The sequence below is a fragment of the Sphaerodactylus townsendi genome, linkage group LG03, assembly GCF_021028975.2.
Source record: "Sphaerodactylus townsendi isolate TG3544 linkage group LG03, MPM_Stown_v2.3, whole genome shotgun sequence".
In the NCBI taxonomy this organism is placed as follows: Eukaryota; Metazoa; Chordata; class Lepidosauria; order Squamata; family Sphaerodactylidae; genus Sphaerodactylus; species Sphaerodactylus townsendi.
In genome coordinates this window covers 173,185,977-173,209,976 of record NC_059427.1, presented here as the reverse complement: position 1 = coordinate 173,209,976, position 24,000 = coordinate 173,185,977, and the positions used below count along the sequence as shown (strand labels likewise).

At 48.6% G+C, this 24,000-nt stretch overlaps 1 protein-coding gene across 2 annotated transcripts; it reads left to right on the top strand.

Annotated features, from left to right (window-relative positions):
* The first annotated feature begins 5,646 nt into the window (after positions 1 to 5,646).
* PRPH (peripherin) lies at positions 5,647 to 22,735 on the top strand. 2 transcript variants are annotated; one of them, XM_048488558.1, is made up of 9 exons: positions 5,647 to 6,265; positions 12,829 to 12,889; positions 13,289 to 13,384; positions 14,930 to 15,094; positions 18,751 to 18,876; positions 19,646 to 19,866; positions 20,036 to 20,085; positions 20,515 to 20,594; positions 21,711 to 22,735. In XM_048488558.1, the coding sequence occupies exons 1-9, from the start codon at positions 5,724 to 5,726 to the stop codon at positions 21,756 to 21,758; spliced, it is 1,389 nt and encodes a 462-aa protein (XP_048344515.1). In that variant the 5' UTR covers positions 5,647 to 5,723; the 3' UTR covers positions 21,759 to 22,735. The 2 variants fall into 2 exon arrangements, with proteins under 2 accessions (XP_048344515.1, XP_048344514.1); XM_048488557.1 differs by lacking the exon at positions 20,515 to 20,594 and having other exon boundaries at positions 5,648 to 6,265.
* The last annotated feature ends 1,265 nt before the right edge of the window (positions 22,736 to 24,000 follow it).

Sequence of the window (24,000 nt, the reverse complement as noted above, 5' to 3'; positions counted from 1 at the left end):
TAAGAGCAGGTGGACTCTAATCTGGAGAACTGGGTTTGATTCCCCTCTCCTCCACCTGAGTGGCAGACTCTTATCTGATAAACTGGATTTGTTTCCCCTCTCCTACACACAAAGCCTGCTGGGTTACCTTGGGCTAGTCACAATTCTCTCAGAACTCTCTCAGCCCCATCTACCTCACAAGGTGTCTGTTGTGTGGGGAGAGGAAGGGAAGGAGTTTGTAAGCCACTTTAAGACTCCTTGCAGTGGAGAAAGGCAGGTTATAAACCCAAACTCTTCTTCTTCTTCACATGGGTCCTAGGACCCCTCTGACAAATTCTCTGAGAGTGTAAAGGGACTGCAGCTAAAATCCATACCCCTTGATATGGAGGCTTGGTGGGTACAGATCTCCTAGACTTCCTGCCATTGCACCTGAGAAAGAAGAGTTTTTTAAAAGGAGCTTGGCATATTTTAGGCATTCAGAAGAAACGCAACCATACATGCACAAGCACAGTGTGCAAGTCATAGCAATATCCCGTAGAAGCAGTAGCGTAGTGGTTAAGAGCAGGTGCATTCTAATCTGGAGGAACCGGGTTTGATTCCCCGCTCTGCCGCCTGAGCTGTGGAGGCTTATCTGGGGAACTAGATTAGCCTGTGCACTCCCACACACTGGGTGACTTTGGGCTACTCACGGCTTTTTGGAGCTCTCTCAGCCCCACCCACCTGACAAGGTGTTTGTTGTGAGGGGGGAAGGGAAAGGAGATTGTCAGCCCCTTTGGATCTCCTGTAGGAAAGAAAGGGGGATATAAATCCAAACTCTTCTTCTAGAACCCACTCCTAAATGCATACACAACAAATGGACATTTGTGACACAAATTGTAAGCCGCTTTGAGACTCCTTACAGTTCAGAAAAGCAGGGTATAAATCCAAACTCCCCCTCTTCCTCATCTAGAGTTGCCCATATGGCCAAGTGCACATTGTATAATTCAATGTCAGCATAGAATTTGGTACTGGATAAAAAAAAAATCAAATAGACTGAGAGAATTTCAGCTTGTCTTCGGAAAGCAAACAGTTCTTAGCTTTTTTGGCTATGGAGTTAGGTTTCTAACAGCATCATCCTAAGTACTGTTATACCCCTCTAATAACCCCATTGATTTCAACGGAATTAGGAGGCTGCAGCTGGGTTGAGGACATTGGTGGCACGCAAGCAAAGCCTGGTGAAATTTCAGAAGCCGAAAGAGCAGCAGTGGCATAGTGGTTAAGAGCAGGTGCATTCTAATCTGGAGGAACCGGGTTTGATTCCCCGCTCTGCCACTTGAGCTGTGGAGGCTTATCTGGGGAATTCAGATTAGCCTGTGCACTCCCACACACGCCAGCTGGGTGACCTTGGGCTAGTCACAGTTCTTCTGAGCTCTCTCAGCCCCACCCACCTCACAGGGTGTTTGTTGTGAGGGGGGAAGGGCAAGGAGATTGTAAGCCCCTTTGGGTCTCCTACAGGAGAGAAAGGGGGATATAAATCCAAACTCTTCTTCTCTTCTTCAGCGTTAGTTTGTCCAGCAGTCTGAGACTGGAGCTCTGCTACCCTGCAGACTCCTGATTCCTCTTCAAGACAAGCCAAGAGATTAAATTAAGCAAGGCCAGCAAATATAGGCAAATTTGCTTAACATTTCAGTTCATACACATCATGCTGCTCAGTTTTCCTGGCACAGAATTTTTGGCATTTCGTAGCGCAGCGCATATGTAGCTGAGCCTGCAGATGGACGGAGATGAGAACTTCAGTCTTCCAAAGCCATGCGCGTCGCTGTCTTCTGCATCATACAAAATGCCTCTGACAAAACGCGCAGTTCCTGTAAGTTCCAGCTTTTACTGTTTTGCTCTGTGTCTGCATGGCCTTATGAAAACAGGCATCTGCATTTTCCAAACCTAATAATGGTTCCTGGCATTAATAGCTCTGATATCGGCAGTCTCCGTAGGTAGCAAAGAACTGTTTAACCCCCTCAGGCGGTTTGCTTCCTGGGAGTCAGCATGGTGTAGTGGTTATGAGCAGCAGACTCTAATCCAGGGGTCTGCAACCTGCGGCTCTCCAGATGTTCATGGACTACAAATCCCATCAGCCCCTGCCAGCATGGCCCATGCTGGCAGGGGCTGATGGGATCTGTAGTCCATGAACATCTGGAGAGCCGCAGGTTGTAGATCCCTGCTCTAATCTGAAGAACCAGTTTGATTCCACACTCCTCCACATGAATGCATACGCTGCTGAACTATGTTCATTTCCCCACTCCTGCACATGAAGCCTGCTGGGTGACCTTGGGCTAGTGACACAATTCTCTCAGAACGCTCTTAGCCCCACTTATCTCATAAAGTGTCTATTATGGGGGGGGAGGAAGGGAAGGAATTTGTAAGCAGCTTTGAGACTCCTTATGGTGGAGAAAAGTGGGGTATAAATCCAAACTTTTCTTCTGCTGTTGCTGCTGGAAGTGCCCTTCAGGAGGTAGATATACTAGCATCTACTTTGCCATGCACCAAGAGATTTCTAGCACCTCGCCCTTTTTATCAGCAAAGACATATCAGACAAAAATCTCTAATACTTCTCGCTCACTCCTCACTGGACCTAGAATAATTCGGCATTCACAACTGTGGCTTGGATTCACTGGAGACAGAAGGGGGTTCTGTTTGCCCAGTGCCACGTTTTCATTTCCCGTCTCCTGCACCCTAAACGCTGCTCCTGTGGCACTGGGGACTCACTGCAACAGCTTGAGGGGGAACAAACTGCAGAAGTCATTCATGGGATCCAAGCCAAAGTCTGCAGCTTGATTTGTACCTTCCAGGCCTAAAAGAGTTTAAATGCACAGCGAGAGCGATCACGAACCCCCCCCCCCCCAAATGTTTCTCAATGGCAGTGGTTCACAAGTTCAGCTTTGAGTCTGTCATTGACCAGGCATTGCTCCATGACATTGCCTGTGTGAAATAAAAGCTCTCTGAATCTTTTGGGAAGATTCCCCCTTGTGTGACGCATGCTCCAGCAAAGGGTCACTGTTTAATGATGACGTACCCAACAGTCCGTCCTGCTAAGTTTAGCTTTGCACACTGTAATTTGCCCGTGTGGGTATATAGTGCTGTCAAGTTGTGGTCGACTTCTGGTTACCTGACCACAAGCGAGAAGCTGAGGAGGTTTGCTATTGCCTTCCTCTGCAGAGCCTTCCTTGGTGGCCTCCCTTCCAAGCGCTTTGCTTCCGAGAACTGACAAGATGATGAAGAAGAAGAGTTTGGATTTATACCCCCCTTTCTCTCCTGTAGGAGACTCAAAGGGGCTTACAATCTCCTTGCCCTTCCCCGCTCACAACCAACACCCTGTGAGGTGGGTGAGGCTGAGAGCTCTGTAGAGCTGTGACTAGCCCAAGGTCACCCAGTTGGCGTGTGTTGGAGTGCACAGGCTAATCTAGTTCCCCAGATAAGCCTCCACAGCTCAAGTGGTAGTGGGGAATCAAACCCTGTTCTCCAGATTAGAGTGCACCTGCTCTTAACCACTACTGCTCTCGGGCTACCTTCCCTCCCATGAACATGTAACCCCCATGCTCAGAATGGGTTGACCCAGAAAGGGGTGGAGACTCAAAAGCAGAAGGCTGCAGAGCTCATGTAGTTTGGTGGAGACAAGGCTGCCAGACTCAGACCTTGATTGGTATAAGCCCTTAACACCTTGTTAAGGGTTTTTTTTATGTTTGTAATGGGTGAGAGTTCTCCTGGAAACCTTCATCATGTTGAATCCTGTTCACCAAGCCCTTGGAGTCTTCAGGAGCCAACCCACTTGCAAAGAAGAATTGGACTTGGCAATATCAGAAGACTGTAACTAGAAGGACTTGAAGTGAAACCTGAACAGGACCTTGAAGTGTGATGTTAAATGTTGATATTATATGTTAAGAAAGTAAACCATTTTGTTTTTAAAAATTGTTGTTGCAAACTCATTCCAAGTTCTGCCCCACAGATAGAGGTTACAAACAGAACAGACTTCTCTAATGGAAAATGAACAAAACCTGCATGTAAACTATCACACGTGTACTTGCAGCAGACAGCAAGGATTTCAGACTGGTCTTACTTGTTTTGGTCCTTTCATGGGATTCATGCACTGAATCTTCCTACGCTGAAGCGCACTTCTGTGCAGGCCAGTAGTTGGCACTTGAGGGGGATCTTTGCCACTCCATGACAGAGAAAAAGGAATTAGAGCATGAAGCAGAGAGATGCGGGGAGTGGGATCACAGAAGGACAGGCTGGGCTCTAATGATTTATGTATCAGGTTGGACCAAATTATTTTGCCACGTGATGCGGCTTCTGAAGAAGAAAGCGTTCCAGAGAGCAAGATGTGCTCTTGTTGTGGTTCTCCCTCTTCTTCCACCCACATCTTCCAACTAGAGAAACCCAAGATGACAACAGAGCAGCTGCACAGCGCAGTCGGCAGAAGATTCACAGCTGACACAGAACAAATTCCCAAAACACAGTGAACATTGACTAACAGTGCAATTGTAACAAGAGTTACTTCAGTCGAAGACACAGGCTGAGCCTGGAGTCTCTCTTTAGGATTGTGCTAGCTAGAACAAAACAAATACATGTCTCCTTCATGCCTAAATTCCCAATGCATTTCTGGGCTGAAATCGAGGTGTTGACATGAATGTGCAAAGCCCCAAACAGCTTGGGCCCTGCCTACCTAAAGAAAAGCCTAAATCCATATGTACCTGCCCAGGCATTGAGGTCAAGGGGGAGGCTGTCCTTCTGGTACACCCCCCCCCCCCGCCAAGATATGAAGGGGGTGTGTGAGAGGGCTTTCTCTGTGATTACCCCAGGTTTTGGAATAACCTTCCCTCAGAGGTTTGCTGGGCACCTATCCTTTATGGGTTTAGGCACCTAGCAAAGACTTTCCTGTTCACCCAGGCATTTGGCTAGTCTCTCCGGATGACCCCTCTACTATGCTGCTTGGTTGGTTGGGTGGGTGGGGGTGCGGGTTAGGATTTAAAAACGGTATGCTGTAGTGTTTTTAGGGGATGGTTTTATGTATGGGGGTGTTTTAACGTTCGAGCCGCCTAGAGATCTTGCATACAGGTGGGGTAGAAATGTAATAAATAGGTCAAGCTCCTTCTAAAAAACCACCCCTTCTTCTTTCTTCGGTGCAATGGCAGGAGGTCTAGCAGACCTGTCCACCCAAACCTCCAGTTCCCCTCAAGGCCATCTTAACAAGATCATAGCCCCACCCCACCCCCCGGGCAAAGTAGTATGTGAGATACGCCTTTTCCCATTGCAGATCTCTACAGTGTAGCATAATATTTATTCATTTATTGACAGCAAGTCACTGTCACATCATGTATAGATGAGCATGTGGGGGCCCTATGCTCGAGCCCACGCGTTCCCATAACCCCTCCAACCTGGGCCGCGGCGTCCAGCAGCCCCCAGTCGATGCCCCCCCCCCCCGCAAAGAACCGCTCAGCCCTCAGCTAACCCGCAGGCTCCATTCCCCTCCCCCTTGGCAAAGGCCTCTCCTTGCCTCGCCCCTCGGACCGCCCGGGCTTGGGTGGTTCCCTCTCCCCGCCGGCGGGGCTGCAATGCGGGGCTCTGGGCGGCATCCAAGACGGGCGGAGCCTGCGGTGGCCCCTCCCCGCCCGTCTGGGGCGCCTATAAAGCCGCCTCGCCCGCCCCCCGCGAGCCTTCCTTCCTCTGCTCCTTCTCTCCTCGCCGCGCTCCTCGTGCCTCTTTGCGCAGCCATGAGCTACTCCAGCGGCAGCCGCGCCACCTCCTACCGCCGCGCCTTCGGGCCGTCGCCGATGCTGTCGCCGGTGTCCTACTCGTCCGCCCGCTTCGCCTCCTCCTCGTCGTCGGCCGCGCGGCTGCTGAGCGCGCCCTCGCCCGGGGCCTCCTCGGCGCGCTCTTACCGCGGGGGCGCCGCGCTCTTGCGCTCCAGCACGCCGGCGCGCGTCTACGGCGCCGAGAAGCTGGACTTCTCGGTGGCCGAGGCGCTGAACCAGGAGTTCCTGGCCACGCGCAGCAACGAGAAGCAGGAGCTGCAGGAGCTGAACGACCGCTTCGCCAGCTTCATCGAGAAGGTGCGCTACCTGGAGACGCAGAACGCCGCCCTGCGCGCCGAGCTGGGCCAGGCCCGCGCCAAGGAGCCCGTCCGCGCCGGGGACCTATGCCAGGGGGAGCTGCGCGAGCTGCGCGCCCAGGTGGAGGCGCTGGGCAGGGACCGCGACCGCCTGCAGGTCGACAGGGACAACCTGGCCGAGGACCTGGCCGCACTCAAGCACAGGTGAGCGCAGGGGAGGGGGTGGGGCTGCCTGGTGTCCCCTGCAGGTAGTGGGTGGGCAGTGCCACATTTGGATGATCAGGGGTCCTAGGCTGGTCAGCTTGTGAGCCCCCCTCCCCCCACCTAGTGCCCCTCTGCAGGTTGGCAGCCTGGGACTTGGATGAGCAGAGGTCCTAGGCTGGTCTGCTTGTGAACCCCCCCCCCCCCCCCAATCCCACACCTGCACCACTGGGATCCACTTCAGTGAAGTCCTGACAAAGTCAGCACAGAAAGCAATGCTGGTGACGAGTTATTGGCTTTAAGATAGTATTATTCTGAAATGGAGTGCAAGGAAAATCCCTGCAGGGTTGTTTGGAGACTGCAGTGCGTTATGGCAGTGTAACCGACGCCAATGGAGATTGATAACACCAAGGATGAGAAGGGTACAACAGCTTGTATAAGAAAGGTTTATGACAGTGTCAAAAAATATGATAATTATAAAAAATATCAAAATATTATAAAATATTATACAGGAGCAGCAGTGGCGTAGGAGGTTAAGAGCTCATGTATCTAATCTGGAGGAACCGGGTTTGATTCCCAGTTCTGCCGCCTGAGCTATGGAGGCTGATCTGGGGAATTCAGATTAGGCCGTGCACTCCCACACATGCCAGCTGGGTGACCCTGGGCTAGTCACAGCTCTTCTGAGCTCTCTCAGCCCCACCTACCTCGCAGGGTGTTTGTTGTGAGGGGGGAAGGGCAAGGAGATTGTCAGCCCCTTTGAGTCTCCTACAGGACAGAAAGGGGGGATATAAATACAAACTCTTCTTCTTCTAAACTGAGGACCTCTGAGGGCCACACCCCCACCCGCCCCTAGAGCATGGCCACTCTTCTCCAAGCCCCGCCCCTGGCCCAGTGCTTATAAAAGCAGCTCTCCAAGGTCAGGGATGGCAGACTCCCCTGCCCTGTCCTCCCCACTGGGTAGAGGCATAGAGGGAAAATGGAGCCTGGTGCAAAATCTGAGTTGCCCCCCCCCCCCCCGCCGCCGCCGCCGCCGCCGCCGCCGCCGCCACTGTGATGCTGGAATCCACCCCGAAACAGCATCACTTTCAATGGTGTTTAAACTAGTGAGCCCAAATTCTCCTTTTAAATCCACCTTAAAGGGAGAATCTGGGGTCCTTAGGTAAACAACATTGAAAGTGATGCTGTTTTGGGGTGAATTATCCCCCACCCTGAAACAGCATCACTTTCAATGTGGCGTAGTGGTTAAGAGCAGGTGCATTCTAATCTGGAGGAACCGGGTTTGATTCCCTGCTCTGCCACTTGAGCTGTGGAGGCTTATCTGGGGAATTCAGATTAGCCTGTGCACTCCCACACATGCCAGCTGGGTGACCTTGGGCTAGTCACAGCTTTTCGGAGCTCTCTCAGCCCCACCTACCTCATATGGTGTTTGTTGTGAGGGGGAAGGGCAAGGAGATTGTAAGCCCCTTTGAGTCTCCTGCAGGAGAGAAAGGGGGGGTATAAATCCAAACTCTTCTTCTTCTAAACTGAGGACCTCAGATTCTCCCTTTAAATCCATGCTGAAGGGGGTGGATTTAAAAGGAGAATCTGGGGAAATTTGAGGGGTGCCTGCTGTCAGGGGTGTAATGGTTAAGCTAGAAGCACCAAACTTTCAGGGTATCTTTAGGAGTCTCGCCTAATGAAACCACCCAGGTTTGGTGAAGTTTGGTTCAGGGGGTCCAAAGTTATGGACCCTCAAAAGTGTAGCCCCCATCTTCTATTAGCTCCCATTGGAAACAATGGAGGATGGGGGCACTCCCTTTGGGAGTCCATAACTTTGGACCCCCTGAACCAAACCTCACCAAACCCAGGTAGTATCATCAGGAGAGTCCCCCAAACAATCCCTGAAAGTTTGGTGCTGCTAGCCCAAACAATGCGCCCCCTGCAGGCCAAAAACCAAAAAAGCACTAAAATGTTTTAAAAACCCACAAACGGAGGGGCGGAGCTTCAGACATGAATGGGTGGGGTCAAACCCGAGAACCCCCCCCCTCCTACGTCCATGGGGGTTAGGGTTCTGCTTCCACCGTTTGGCTGTTTGGACTCTAGTATGCAGAAATGGGGAGGAAGATCTGGTGGGGTGGGGAATAGTGGCTGGAATGAACCACCAGACTGAATCAACTTTGGTTTCTGCCTTAGGGCTCTGTGGAGGGTGGAGAGTTAGGAAGCCTATCTGATCTGGGCTCAGCCCCTGGCTGTTTGAGCTGAGTGCCAGAGTTTCCAGTTTCTGGAAACAAGTGGAATAATCATGAAGAGGGCATCTCTGAGCATATGGCGAGTACACAGTAGCATCAACCAATAGTTTTGTGTCAGTCTGGCAGTAGGTGAGAGAGGGCTTCCAGACATGCTTGATCACTAGTCGCTTTTAGACACCGGACTACTGTTGTCCCTGGGAGAAGACTTTTAACTGTTCACAGTAGAGCATCAAGGTTCCTGAATTGGGGAGAGGATTAGATCTCATGGGTTCATGTGGGGTTTAGGTGGTGGGTGCTTCAGAGCTGGGAACTGAACCCAAAAGAGAGTCGCACATGGATGACTGATTACCCAGAACCCATGTGAATTCTAGCTCTAACCCAGAGCAGTAGAGAAGGAATAATCCAGTGATGAGCACAAGAGAAGTGTCAGGGTGTATTTCAAAATGTAATTTCTTCCTTTGCTGGTATCTTCAGAGGTGAAGTGCACACTTCTCTCTCTGGTACACCTCTGAAGATGCCAGCCACAGATGTAGGCGAAACATTAGGAACAAGATCTACCAGACCAAGGCCACGCAGCCTGGAAAGCCCACAACAATAATTTATCTACATGTGATATGACAATTTGTAAATTAATTCTCCATCACATTGACTAAATAGTCTGATCAGGTCTAATACAAATACTGAATTGCTGCTTAGCAACCAGACCTGTTTTTATTTGGCATTCTAGCCTTCCCTTTAATGAGAGTGAGAATTCAGCCATATAGGCCAGGGTAACTCCTTTACTGAAAAAGGGTTTAATGGTAACCCTCAAATCTGGGTTTCCTTGACTATACCCCCAATGCTGAAAAAGGGATTCCAGGAATTGGAGGCTCAGGGTTAGGATAGTTTTGAGTCCAGCCAGGATTCCTGAAATACGTCCCCAGACTTCAAAGGGTGATTCAGTAGTTTATTTGTGCTCCCACTCTGGATGGAGAATGTGGACAGACAAATGGAAGGGTTTTTCGAAGAGATAGAAAAAGTGCAGAGAAGGGCAACGAGGATGATTGAGGGATTGGAGCACCTTCCTTATGAGGAGAGGCTGCAGTGTTTGGGACTCCTTAGTTTGGAGAGGAGACGTCTGAGGGGGGATATGATTGAAGTCTATACAATTATGCGTGGGGTAGAAAATGTTGACAGAGAGAAATTTTTCTCTCTCTCTCACAATACAAAAACCAGGGGGCATACAATGAAAATGCTGGGGGGAAGAATTAGGACTAATAAAAGGAAACATTTCTTCATGCAACTTGTGATTGGTGTTTGGAATATGATGCCACAGGAAGTGGTGATGACCACTAACCTGGATAGCTTTAAAAGGGGCTTGGACAGATTTATGGAGAAGTCGATCTATGGCTACCAACCTTGATCCTCTTTGATCTGAGATTGCAAATGCCTTAGCAGACCAGGTGCTTGGGAGCAGCAGCAGCAGCAGGCCATTGCTTTCACATCCTGCATGTGAGCTCCCAAAGGCACCTGGTGGGCCACTGCGAGTAGCAGAGTGTTGGACTGGATGGACTCTGGTCTGATCCAGCAGGCTCTTTCTTATGTTCTTAAGGGGTAAATCAGTGTTCTGCTCATGGGCCTGTGGATGGGCAGCTCATATCTGAAATAGGGAATCTACTTTGTGTGCAGCACAGTAAGTAGCGTTTTAATGGCCTGTGTAATGAAAGATGACTTTCAGAACTTGAAGAGGGGTTGATGTGCATGGCAAAGAAATATATTTGCTGATGGATCCTTGAGTGGCCTGTGGGAGACGAAAACCTATAGTTGGAACAGATCTCCTCCAGTGGGATGCTGTGCATGTATAGGAGTGGGGTTCTGCATCCACCATTCGGATGCAGAAGGGTGGGAAGGCATATACAGAAACGGGGAGGAAGATCTGACCCTGTGGGGCGGGGCAGAAAGGAATAATGGCTGGACTGAACCCCCCCAGATGACGTCAGAGAATGACAAGAGAGATTGGTGTCTGATAAAGTTGGACCCTTCTACAGTTCTGTTGCAGCTGTAGGGTGTCTAGATGGGGAAGGGGAAAACAGAGTGATTGTGGGACAGTGTAGCAATAGGGTGTAGCAAGGAAGAACGCTGTACCAAGAATCCCTTTAGTGGAAGGTCTCTGCATGTCACAGAGGTTGTGCAGTCGGCAAACATAGTCACGAAAAGGATATCAAACGGATGCTTGTGATGTGGTCGGGCAGCGCGCTGGTCTTACCAGGTGGTACTTGGGGGGGTCCAGCATGATGCATTATTTTAAAAAAAGGAACAAAACTGTAGGACAGAAAAATGGTGACTGCATTCCCCAAGGCCCTGTGGGGTGGGATTTCTATTTCGGCATCCTGGCATGGCTGAAGCGAGGGGATATGGGGGGGGGGGGGCGGGAGAGAACGAGTACAGACTATTGTAAGGATCCAAAGGCTGGGAGAGAAATGGGCGTGGCCCTTTATGCCTGCAAAATGACAGAACTGCGTCTTCCCCATCCTTTCCTCCTCCTGAGTCAGCCAGGGTAGGATGGATGGAAGGCGGCAGGAGAAGGTATGGTGAGAAGCGGCTTTGAAAACATCTCTTTTCTCCAGGAAAACATTTAACTCTCCACACCCGATAGAAGGTTTTTAATGAAACCAAAGTCTGCAAAGTGCTTCTGGCAAAGCCTTTCCAGAGTTAATTTCTCTCTGTCTCCCCTATCAACCAATTTTTCCATACCCCAGTTAATGTTGTTATTGGTCAACCTCTTGCTTCCCTCCAGTCTTTCTTATCGATACAGGGATGCCCAACTCTGGCACCCCCGATGTTCCTGGACTATGATTCCCATCAGTCACAACACAAGCCTTTATTGGCATATAAAACAGGACAAAATTTTAAAACAAAACAAGGTTAAGAAATGTAGTTAAAACTACTAATTTCCAGTATGAAATTTGCAACAGTTTCACAAAAGAGCACATAAGAGCTGTTCAGGAGATTGGGTATCTTATAACACTCATGCCACTGAGAACATTGCAAGAAAATGGAATTCATGTATTTCATGCGTATCTTATTGTATTCAGGGCATAGAAACAAAGAATGGCCAAGTGTTTCAACCGTAGTCATATCACATGAACAAACTCTTTTAGATTCCCATCAGTCCCTACCAGCATGGCCAATTGACCATACTGGCAGGGGCTGATGGGAATTGTAGTCCATGAACATCTGGGGCACCAGAGTTGGACACCCCTGATCTAATACAAGCAACTCCTCTAGGTGGGGGCTTCCATCACCCCTTCTATATTGTACATAGTGCACATTAAATAAATGCTAGGGAGCTGGAGAAGTTTATTTGATGTAGTGATAATCTGGTAGGAATTAAGGAAGATGCAGGCTGCTGAGGAAAGGATGAAAACACAATTATGTTGTGTGGTTCGCAGCCCAAACAGCTGAATCACTTATAAACGTCTCAGAAGAACAGCAAATTTCTCTATAAGCAAACAGAAAGCAGAGCGGCTTGAAAATAGACTCTCTAGTCTTATATTGCTGGGATTCTCTAACTACAAACATTCAAAACATAACTGAAGACAGTTGTCGTATATATATATACAAAATAAACGCAGCTCAAACAAACTTGAATCTAGGTCCAGATATTGTGTAATTTAGAAATAACGCAAATCACTCCTAAAACGACTGAGGTAATCAGCACCCAGGTAATAGCCTCACCTCAATGGTACTTCCAGGGCTCATGGTGTATGTCTAGTTCTCCCCGTGCACTGCAAGGTTTCAAACAATCCTTCAGCTGTCCCAGTGCTCCAAAGGGACCTCACAGTCTCCTCCCAGACTGCAACCTGCTTGCAAATCTATCTGCACCATGTCATGCAACCAAACCTGAGGGGGCCAAGCTTGGTTCCTGTAATACCTGGGTTCTTTGCTCCAAAACTCCACACCAGCTGAGTTCTCAAGGATTTTTATTGTGAAAATTCAAATCAAAAGAAATAAATAAACTTTAGTTACAGAGATTTCTCAGCTAAGCACGTTCCTTTTAGATTCCCTTTGTCCTCATTCCATGGCCCAGAGATGCTTCTCTGGCCAAATCCCGGGGTAGAATCTACTAGCCTTTGTCTCTCATGGTTCAGGAAAACTCTGTTCCGGCCACGAGGTAATTTAGGCTGCTGTGTTGCTGTCAGTTTTGTCTGGCATAGAAAAGGGGGCATTGGAGTGTGTGAGATAAGTCAGAGCATAATCATAGATAGACGGGGTTACAGCGAGGTCAGTGTGGTCAATGCAACAGTGAACAATCATTAGCCCTGTTTCTTACCTTCTGCTGCTCTCTGGCTCCTGCAGGATGGATGAAGAGATGCACAAGCGCGAAGAAGCGGAAAACAATCTGGTCCTGTTCCGCAAGGTAAGCAGATGGAGCGGAGCAAAAGAAGCATGCTCCCTCGTGCTCCCTTTTTGCTTGTGGATAGGAAGGCTCACCAAACGTTCTCCGGCTTGTATCCTCTTTCACTGTCATGTGGGCAAGCTTTTTTGGTGGGGCCTTGCTCTGCTCCAGCAATTAGCACTGGAGGCTCTGTTAGCACTGTGAAACTCACCTGTTCAGTTCCATTTCAGATAACGTGTGAGCTGTCCATTGTGCTGAATTAAGGCCTCATGCTCCGTCTGCTGCTGCTTCTGCCGACCAGGCTGTTGAAGTGTGGCGGGTGGGCATTTTGCCTGCTTCCCTTGACACATTGTACGTGAAAGAGAAGGGGCTGCTTGTCGCGATTCTGATTCTGGTTCTCCCCTTCCCATGGCATGCTAGGATGTAGACGATGCCACCCTTTCTCGCCTGGAGCTGGAGCGCAAGATTGAGTCCCTTATGGATGAGATTGAATTCCTCAAGAAACTGCATGAAGAGGTAAGGCAATAAAGGTACTAGCATCAAGGGCAGGAGATAATGTCCCCAGTTCCTGGATGTCGATATCCTCCTTTGCCTGGTTGGTGTAGAAAGTCTTGAGAATCTAGCAGAGCGCTCTAAAATTGACCCATCCTATTGGACAGGTGGGACACTTCTGGTTGTTGCTGCCTCCTCTGATTGCTTGAGGCTGGTGGCTGTCTTCTGTATTCACTTGGCAATTACCGCGTGCCTCTCCCAACCCAGCGGCTAGCCATGGTAGTAGCATGCTCCCCAGGGGAGCCTTGGAAGGAGGTAAGGGCTGTAGAAGAAGCAGTGGAATTGGGCCTGCATTAGAAGAAATGTGGTTGGTTGTATTGTCGAAGGCTTTCACAGCCAGATTCAACTGGTTCTGGTGAGTTTTCCGGGCTGTGTGGCTGTGGTCTGGTGGATCTTGTTCGTAACGTTTTGCCTGCATCTGTGGCTGGCACCTTCAGAGGTGTATCACGGAGGGAAGTCTGTTACACACTGTGTCCAGAGAGAAGGAAATGTTGGGGTATATATTGTCCATGTCCCAGGGTGGGGAACCAATTTGTGGATGGGTTTGATAGGGAGGGAGAGATTGTGATGTTGGATCCCATCCAAAGCTCTTTGATTTTTGTGGGCCTGGGTGGGCCAGGCCAGCCTGACCTTGCCAGTTCTTGGAAGCTAAGCAGGATCAGTCATGGTTAGTCTTTGGATGGGAGACCACCAAGGAATTCCAAGGTCACTATGCAGAGGAAGGCAATGGGAAGCAACCTCGGAAAGTCTCTTGCCTTGAAAACCCCAAGGGATCACCATAAGTTGGCTGGGACTTGACAGCACTTTACGCACACACAAGCCATGTGGCTTATGCCCCATCTAGTGGCAAATAACAGCATTGTAGCTACATTCCAAGCTTCAATCTTTGGTGGCGCAACAGAGCAACTTGCATCCATGGGATTATCACTGTAGGTTTGCAAGCCTGATCCAGCTAAGAGATCTTTACATGGAGCCGATTGTCTCTGAAGTTCATTTTCCTTTTTTCTTCGGTCTGCTTGATGTATCTGCTGGTGGTGGGCATATGTCTTGTGATCCTCCTCTTTTGATTGTGGCTTATCTATGGGTGCCGCTATGAACTCCTTGTTTGCTTTTCATGAGCTACTCCAATCATGCTCCATAATATTCTTGTCCGTAGGTACAGTTGGCAGATATGCTAGTGCAGGGGTCTGCAACCTGCAGCTCTCCAGATGTTCATGGACTAGAATTCCCATCAGCCCCTGCCAGCATGGCCAATTGGCCATGCTGGAAGGGAGGTAGTGAAAATTGTAGTCCATGAACATCTGGAGAGCCGCAGGTTGCAGACCCCTGTGCTAGCGGATACGCTCCTTTGTGTTTCATGCACCTTGTTTCATGGGTGTGCTGTCTCATGTATGATTGCCACTAAGCACAATTCACACATGTGACAGCACACCCATAAAACTATGTACGCCCGTGTTGCTTTTGTGGGATGCATTTTTAAAGATGCCTGACTTGTCTTGATGCTTGCAGGAGCTAAACGACATGCAAGTGAGCATGCACAGCCAGCAGCAGGTGCAAGTGGAGGTGGAGCAGGCCAAACCGGACTTGACGGCTGCTCTGCGAGATATCCGCACCCAGTACGAGAGCATCGCTGTCAAGAATCTGCAGGAAGCTGAAGAGTGGTACAAATCCAAGGTGTCTAAATTGGGCACAGCAAGCAGGGCATAAGGGTGGGACGGGACATGCATTCACAGAGAGCAATGTAGAAGAAGAGGAGTTTGGATTTATATCCTACCCTTCTCTCCTGTAAGGAGACTTAATGCGGCTTACAAGTTCCTTTCCCTTCCTCTCCCCACAACAGACACCTTGTGAGGTAGGTGGGGCTGAGAGAGTTCCGAAGAACTGTGACTAGCCCAAGGTCACCCAGCAGGAATGCAGGAGTGCGGAAACACATCTGGTTCACCAGATAAGCCTCTGCCACTCAGGTGGAGGAGTGGGGAATCAAACCCAGTTCTCCAGATTAGAATACACCTGCTCTTAACCACTACACCATGCTGGCTCTCAGTAGTGTAATGGGGAGTGTTGGGTGAGGACCAGAAAGGCCTGAATTGGTTCTGTGTAGTACCATGAAACTCACTGGGGGGCATAGAGTCTCTCAGAGCTAATATGTTTCATAGGGTTTTTGAAAAGATAATTTGAATGGGGGAACCCTGTTTAGATCATTGGAGGAAGGGGAGGATACAAGTGTGATAGGTAGATAGTCAGTGCAAGAGTGGACATAGCCAAAAAAGCAGGAAGTGGTTTCACCCCAGGCCCCAGAGTTACAGGAGTAAGGTTTTGCTGCAGTTTCTCAGAGCTGCTACATCATTATTCCAATTGACCTACAGCTGTTTAGAAACTTTTATGTCAGTATTCCTCTGTTGCTAATACTGGCCTGGCTGCCTTTAAGGGCCATTCAATATATTACATTGGTGTTTGTGTGTACATAACAGATTTCCATGTAAGCTAAAAGAGAGCATGCAGCATATCAGCAGAGTTTAAAGCGGAGTCACTCTGGTAAGATGAGAAGTCTTCTTGCACTCACTGCAACCTCCTAATACTCATGGAAAAGAATATTCTCCACGCAAGACGTTCTTTCCATAGGGAGTCTTTTACTTTAGCAGTTGCAAGGTTACATAAGTCTATGCTATACAAGACTATAATACTATACAGAACTCTTCAGCTATAACAAAGTTACACACACACAGAACTCAGACTATGTCTCAACTATCTGAACTTCGCATAGCATATACAAAGCATACATCCAACTGGATACTTTTCCCCATCCAGGCAACAGCCTCTCATTGGTCTAGAGTTACAGTTGAACTAACCAATCATGTTCAAGGTTAACTGCTCCTTCTTGCCCCTAGACTGACTGTCTCCGGCCTTTGGGGTTGGCAAACTTCTGCTAACTTGAAATGACCCTTTAGTGAACTTTTATCTCTATTTTTATATCATGACACAGCAAACTTTTTTTTTGAGAACCATGCTGATGTAGTTGACAAGGCTAGCCACAGCTCCTTGTTGAATGTACACTTAGTGTGCTGGAAGGTAAGGGCAGGGGATCTGAAGCATGGCAGGCAGAAAACTTGGAACCGCAGCCCTGAACTTTTGTCTTGGGAAGCCAGACACTGTTGTCTGGTGCATTTACCCACCAGATAAGGGTTCCTTGGTGTCCAGCTGTTGTGGCAGCTTCACCATCTGGATGCTGAGTTGGAGGGAAATTCTCTTTCTCCGACACACACATGCACCCCCTTGCAGAACAGCAGCCTCCATGCATGTGTCCAGATGGGAAGATCTGTTTCCAAAATATGCTGAAATTAGTTCTGTAGAAGATTTGTAGGGGAACTGAATGAAACAGAGCTGCTCCCCAAAGCAGATGATAGAAAGTGTGACGACCAAACCACATGCTACAAGCCATTGCGTTTCTCAGTCCTCACGTTTGTCTTGGGCTGCTGTGCTTTTGGGCAGAGAAATGGTGGGAGTGATGTTGTTAAGAATATAAGAATAACCCTGCTGGATCAGACCAAGGTCCATCAAGTCCGGCACTCTGTTCCCACAGTGGCCAACCAGGTGCTTCTGGGAAGCCAACAAATGAGACAACTGCAGCAGTGTTAGTCTGCTTGTGCTGCAGCATTCTCCTGCGTGCCCCTCTGATACTGGAGAGAATGCGTGAGCATCATGACTAATAGCCATTTTGGCTAGTAGCCATGGATAGCACTATCCTTCACGGAATCATTATAGAATCATAGAGTTGGAAGAGACCCCAAGGGCCATCGTCCAGCCCCCTTCATGTCTACTTCCCTCTTAAAGCCTTTCAAGTTGCTGCCCATCACCACATCCTGGGGCAGAGAGTTCCACCGTTTAATTGGGTGCTTTGTGAAAAAATGCTTCCTTCTGTCTCTTGTGAATTTCTCATGCTTCAGTTTCATAAGATGACCCCGTGTTCTAGTATTGTAAGAGAGGGAGGAACCTCCTCTCTGTCCACCTTCTCTACACTGTGCATAATTTTACAGCCCTCTATCATGTCTCCCCTTACCCACCTTTTTAAATAAGCTAAACAGACCTTCGTTTAACTCTTTTTTCCACTGGCCATTTTCCATTGCTGCTTTTGAACAGGAAAAAAATGGCTGGTGGAAAAAGAATACAGCAATCGAATGAACACGTGGAGGTTCATTTTACTGATTCAGTCTACCAAGGTCTGCATTGCCTACTTTGACTGGCAGCTGCATTCCAGGATATTATTATTATTTATTAAAGAAGAAGAAGAGTTTGGATTTATATCCCCCCTTTCTCTCCTGCAGGAGACTCAAAGGGGCTGACAATCTCCTTGCCCTTCCCCCCTCACAACAAACACCCTGTGAGGTAGGTGGGGCTGAGAGAGCTCCGAGAAGCTGTGACTAGCCCAAGGTCACCCAGCTGGCATGTGTGGGAGTGCACAGGCTAATCTGAATTCCCCAGATAAGCCTCCACAGCTCAGGCAGCAGAGCTGGGAATCGGACCGGTTCCTCCAGATTAGATACACGAGCTCTTAACCTCCTACGCCACTTAATAGTGCAGGGAGGAATGCTGCTGTAAATTTCGTTGTGCTTGCACAATGACAATAAAATGCTTATGCTTATGCTTAGACCGCTCAACCCCCGAAGGGCTCTGAGCTGAGTACAAGGCCACATAGGCAATAAAACAACAGTAAACATAAATATAACATTAAAACCCTTAAAATTCTATAGCAGCGTAAAAACAAATCCAGTTAAATTACATTATATCCATCCATCCATCAGATCCCAATTGGGTTTTGGTTTGGTATATTGGGTTGTGTCCCACCACTTCTCTGCTTGCAGTTCCAGCCCTCCTAGGCTGCTTTTCATTAAAAAAAAATGCCACGATTCTCCATTGTGCGCATTCACACATCACAGGAGGTCTGTCCCTTTTGAGACTGCTGAGGGCTGAATCTAAAGAGGCAACCTTGCATGTCTCAAACAGGAGAAACAAGTCTGTTTTCACCAATATGTGCATATTATGGTTTACATTCCACTGAAGCAGGACAGCTGCGGGACAGGAGGGTCTCGATGCAGTCCTAAATCAAGTGGCACCCTTTGAAGCCCATTCCGTTGGTTTCAGTGGAATCAGAAGAATGCAGCTCTGTTTAGGATTGTGCCTATGGTCAGGGGTCTGCAACCTGCGGCTCTCCAGATGTTCATGGACTACAAATCCCATCAGCCCCTGAACATCTGGCGAGCCGCAGGTTGCAGACCCCTGCGCTATGTTCTGGTTCCCTGCTGCTGTGCTCTAACCCTCCCTGTTTCTTGCAGTTTGCTGACCTGTCGGATGCAGCCAATCGGAACCACGAGGCCCTTCGCCAGGCCAAGCAGGAGATGAACGAATCTCGGCGCCAAATCCAGAGTCTCACTTGCGAGGTGGACGGACTCAAGGGAACGGTGAGTAGACGATGTCCTGGACCTCCTGTCCGCTTTCCCGGGGCAGCCACTTTGCTCGGCCCCCTGGTTTTGTGTTCCAAAGTTCTCCATGCAGGAGAAGGAGAAGAGTTTGGATTTACACCCTGCTTTTCTCCACCACGAGGAGTCTCAAAGTGGCTTACAAATTCCTTCCCGTCCTCTCCCATCAACAGACATCTTGTGAGGGAGGCGGGGCTGAAAGAGTTCCAATGAACTGACTGGCCCAAAGTCTCCCAGCAGGGCCCATGCGGGGGAGTGGGAGGAGAAGATCAGTTTGGATTTATACCTTGCTTTTCCTCAACCATAAATAGTCTCAAATTGGCTTATGAACTCCTTCTCTTCCTCTCCCCACAACAAACACCTTGTGAGGCAGGTGGGGCTGAGAGAGTCCTGAAGAACTGTGACTACCCCAAGGCCACCCAGCAATCCTTCAGAGCTCTCAGCCCCACCTACTTCACAAGATGTTTGTTGTGGGGAGAGGAAGGGAAGGAGCTTGTAAGCCACTTTGAGTCATCTTAAAGGAAAGAAAGGTGGGGTATAAATCCAAATTCTTCCTCTGCATTGACCCTTGAACCCGGCTTCAGAAACTATCCCAAGATCTCTGTTCTGCTGGCTTGCTTTTCCCCACTCATGTGAAAATTAGGAGCAGGATTTTAGGGTCTGACATTGGGGTTTTCAGGGAAAGATACAAGAGCTCTCACCTACATTTGACACATTTAAGTCACTTGCGCCTCCCATCCCCACCCCCCAGAATGAAGCCTTGCTGAGGCAGATGCGGGATCTGGAGGACCAATATGGGGGTGAGGTGAACTCCTACCAGGATACGGTGGGACGGCTGGAACAGGAGATTCAGCACATGAAGGAAGAGATGGCTCGTCACCTGCGGGAGTACCAGGACCTACTGAACGTCAAGATGGCCCTCGACATTGAAATTGCAACCTACCGCAAATTGCTAGAGGGAGAGGAAAGCAGGTGGGTTTTCCAAGGCCAGTAATTCACTCCAGTTTTGCACAGTTCAACCCCTTTCCTTTCTGCCAATTACAGAATGGATCAAGAACAACAATATTAAAAGCAGGGGGGATATTTACGGAGCAGGTTGCAGAAACTGATCCGGTTGCTTCTGACTTTGTGCTTCCTGCAGGATTGCAGTGCCTGTCCAATCCATGTCAACCCTCAGCATCAAAACAACAGGTGAGCTTGTCAGTCGAGACAGAAAGCAAATTTTGCTTCATGTTTATTCATGCGTGTGCGTTTCTGGACGAGCACATGCAGAGATCTGCTTGGTGGCATTTGAAAATAAGAGACTGTGTTTGTGCGAACTTTTGTGTGCATATTATTAAGACTTGCTTCCTGTCAACCAGTCCCTCACCCAAAGCTGATTTCCTCTTGGTCTAGAGGGCAGCACATTGGTTGCTAAGCTCCGTTGTGGAGAACCCCCTTGTGCCCTCTGAAACCCAATCTGAGCTTAGTCCGCTTTCCCCTGTGGAAAAGCATCCCACCTGTTTCCCCTCCAGTTCATTTGGAGCTCACCTGGCATCACCTTTCTAGGTCTGTGTTAGAGAGAAGGGATGGTTTTGAGTCTGCTGTGCCCTCTCTCCTCATGGCCTCCTACCCCTGCAGTTTCAGAGCCTGAGCCACCTGTAGAAACTCATACCAGGAAGACGGTTCTGATCAAAACCATTGAGACGCGAGATGGCGAGGTGAGCATGTTAACCCTCTCCGGCAGGAGACAAAGGCTTTGAATGTGATGCGTGGACATGGACAAAAGTGGCCGGAATATCTATAGAGAGGACCATACTTAGGCCCAGATCAGGTTTTGCTAGGAGGAAGGGTGTATAATTCTCTCCCTTACCTTCTCACTTAGCCATCTCTTCTGGAAGAGTATGTTTTGTATGTTCTTGTTGCTGCCTGTCCTCTGTGGTCTATATCAGGGCTGTCAGACATGTGGCCCAGGGGAAGGATCCGGCCCTTTGAGAGGGCTTATTAGGCCTGTGAGCTAGCCGAGGAAACTCCCCTCCCTGCTGCGGCCTTGCCAGTCTAGGCACTCACTCACCCTGTGCCACCTGCTGAGGCAACCACTCACCCTGCCCAGGGGTCAGCCTGACCCAGTCATATGTATGTCATATCCGGCCATTGTAACAAATGAGTTTGACACCCCAGTCTAGACTGTGTGACTTTACCTGTGAGAGGCAAATTGAGGGGAATCTCATGTCTTGATGTGTTGAGTTGGGATTGTATTTTAGCTTTTCCCAGTCCTAAAATAAGGGCTGCGGGCACTCTGTGCTTTAAAGAAATGGTAATCTGAGTTCTGTGTAAATGATGTAAGCTATTTGAATTAGGTCAGCTGCTTTTGCCTAATTCATTCTTCTTGTGCTAGTAATGGGAAGGAACATGGAGCTATTCAGGGGACTAAAACGTACCTCTAACCACTTAGTGGTGTCATCCATGTATATCAAACCAACATTTGCAGAATGTAGGACTTAGAATCTTGCTTCTTTTTTTGAAAAAAAATTTCAGGGTGTTTCATTTTTGTACCTTCTGTAAAATTCAGAGCACTTTTGCATGTGCAAAATAATGCACATTTAATCCACTTTCACAATTGTTTGCAAGTGGATTTTGCACAGTAAAATCCCACTGCAAAGTGCATTGAAAGTGCATTGTGAGTGCATAAAGTGCCCTCAGTGTGGCACTCTTACACAAAATAATAGAATACACACAGCCCTGACTACCATTTTGTGAACTGATCAGCATAACTCGTTCTGTACCCAGCTGGCCAGGTGTCTTAACCCTGTCGCCTCTCTGTTTGTCCCTTGCAGGTGGTGACTGAGTCCAGGAAAGAGCAGAGAGCTGAGCTGGAAAAGTGATGTCAACCTCACCAGACACCTGCCTGTGTCACAGAGATGGGCACTACTAGCCAACGTGCAGAAGTCCCAGCAGCAGACGCCCCGGTCCCCCACAAAGCCACACTGGCCTTACTTATAATTATGCTAATACTTCCTACCTCCAATAACCTCCCACACTCTACCAGGCTTCCAGAGCCAGCTCTCTGCTTACCTGTGCCTCTAGTCTTCCTAGGGGCGGCCTTGTTGTGATTCTAGCAATAACCACACATGGGCTGGTTAGTGGAGATTTCTTCACCTGCTCTCCTCTTCCACTGCCTCCTGCCACTCAGATTCTCACCTTGCCTTGTGAGGCCCACTTTCAGCCAGCCTTATCATGAAAGGGGAAGAGCATTGATCGGAGTCAGTTGATCGGAGTCAGTTCGCGATCAGTAGAAGTTTGCCAGATGTGTTTCAACGCCAACCTGGATCGTGCTCTGGTTCATAAATGGTCATGGCTGGGAAGCTGGGTATCTCTGACAATTGGCAAGTCTAGCTAGGCACCTCAACGTAGAAACACCAAAGAAAACCACAGCCTGGTTATAATCTTGTGGGCACTTTTGCACATGCAGAATAATGCACTTTCGATTCACGTTGCAGCTGGATGTTACTGTGCGAAATAGCAAAATTCACTTGCAAACAATTGTTAGAGTGGATTGAAAGTGCATTATTCTGCAGGTGCGAAAGTGCCCTTTGTTCACTGCCCCTTCGTCGGAGGCTCATGGTCAATTTTCTGTGCTGAGTCAAGGCCAACCACTGCATCACAGGGATTCTTGAAAGTTCTCAGTATGAGAATTTCCTAAATCAGGATTATAATTGCTGAAATCTTCCCAAGCGTGTCCAAAAATATGTGCGTTTAAAGTGCCGTCAAGTTGCAGCTGACTTTTCAGTAAATCCTGCGAGGGGCTTTCAAGGCAAGTGGTGTCCGAAATTAGCATGTACAAAATAAATTACTAAATACATTTGGTTTTTTTTAAAAACTTTTTTTGTTAAAATAAGCTTTTAAAATTTTTTACAAAAACCCACCCCAAAATAACAGTCTACTTTGGGAAGAAATTTCTCCAGTTGGTTCTAATGCAGGGGTGGGCAATTATTTTTTCCATGGGGCCGCATAAGAAACAGAAAATATTGTGGAGGGCTGGGCCAAAAGGCAGGGGGGCGAGGCGCTTTTGAAAACCCCGCAGAAGCCAGCAGCCAAGGCAACCGGCTTCTGCGGGGCTTTCAAAGGTGCCTTGCTCCCCAGCAAGGCAGGGGGGCCAGTCAGGGTCATCCGGCGGGCCGGATGTGGCCCCACGGGCCGTATAATGCCCAGGTCTGTTCTAATGCAATTCCACATATTCTTATTCTGTGCACCCAGTCCTGGAGCTGTTCATTCCGAGTCGAATCCACACTGTTGGATTTAGTTCTAAGTGCTCCGGTGTTGACACCAGATGTGACCCTTCATCTGAAATGTATACAGACAGATGCAAAGGAAGGCAGTTGAGCTACCAATTCTGGACAGGGAAACATAAGGGTGCTATTTTTACATAATCTGGACTCATACTGTTAAAGCCATTTGTGTCTAGAAAGAGAGAACAAAATATAAAATCCAGCAGTGTCGATTCCCTGATTCTGTTGAGATTACTTAGTACTGACCCACAGAAACGTTAAATAGAACTTCAAATGTTATTCTGTGGCATGGCGGATTCTCATGGATACTAAATTCACTGTTTGTGAAAGAAATTCTTGTCACTGAGGTGCTGTGTGGTTTCCGGGCTGTATGGCCGTGTTCTAGCAGCATTCTCTCCTGGCGTTTTGCTTGCATCTGTGGCTGCAGGCGAAATGTCAGGAGAGAATGCTGCTAGAACACGGCCATACAGCCCGGAAACCGCGCAGCACCTCAGTGATTCCGGCCGTGAAAGCCTTCGACAATAAATTCTTGTCAGTTGGCCAACTGAATCTCAGATCCGGCTTTCCCAGAATTGGGCAAAGTGCTCAGATATTCTTCTCTCTCAGCTCTTATCACTCCCACTATCTCATTCTCTGCATAGTGTTTCATACATCCTTCCTTTGGACTCCTTCACTGACCATCACTGCTCCATGGATGGGGTCATGGTACCCAGAGCCTTACAGACATAGGCACTGTAGATCCTGCAAAGCAGCTGAAACAGGGAAGGTCACAGCACCTCCTTCCTTCTATCTTAAATCTCATTGGTGAGTGACTGAAGAGATTTTACAGTACAAATCC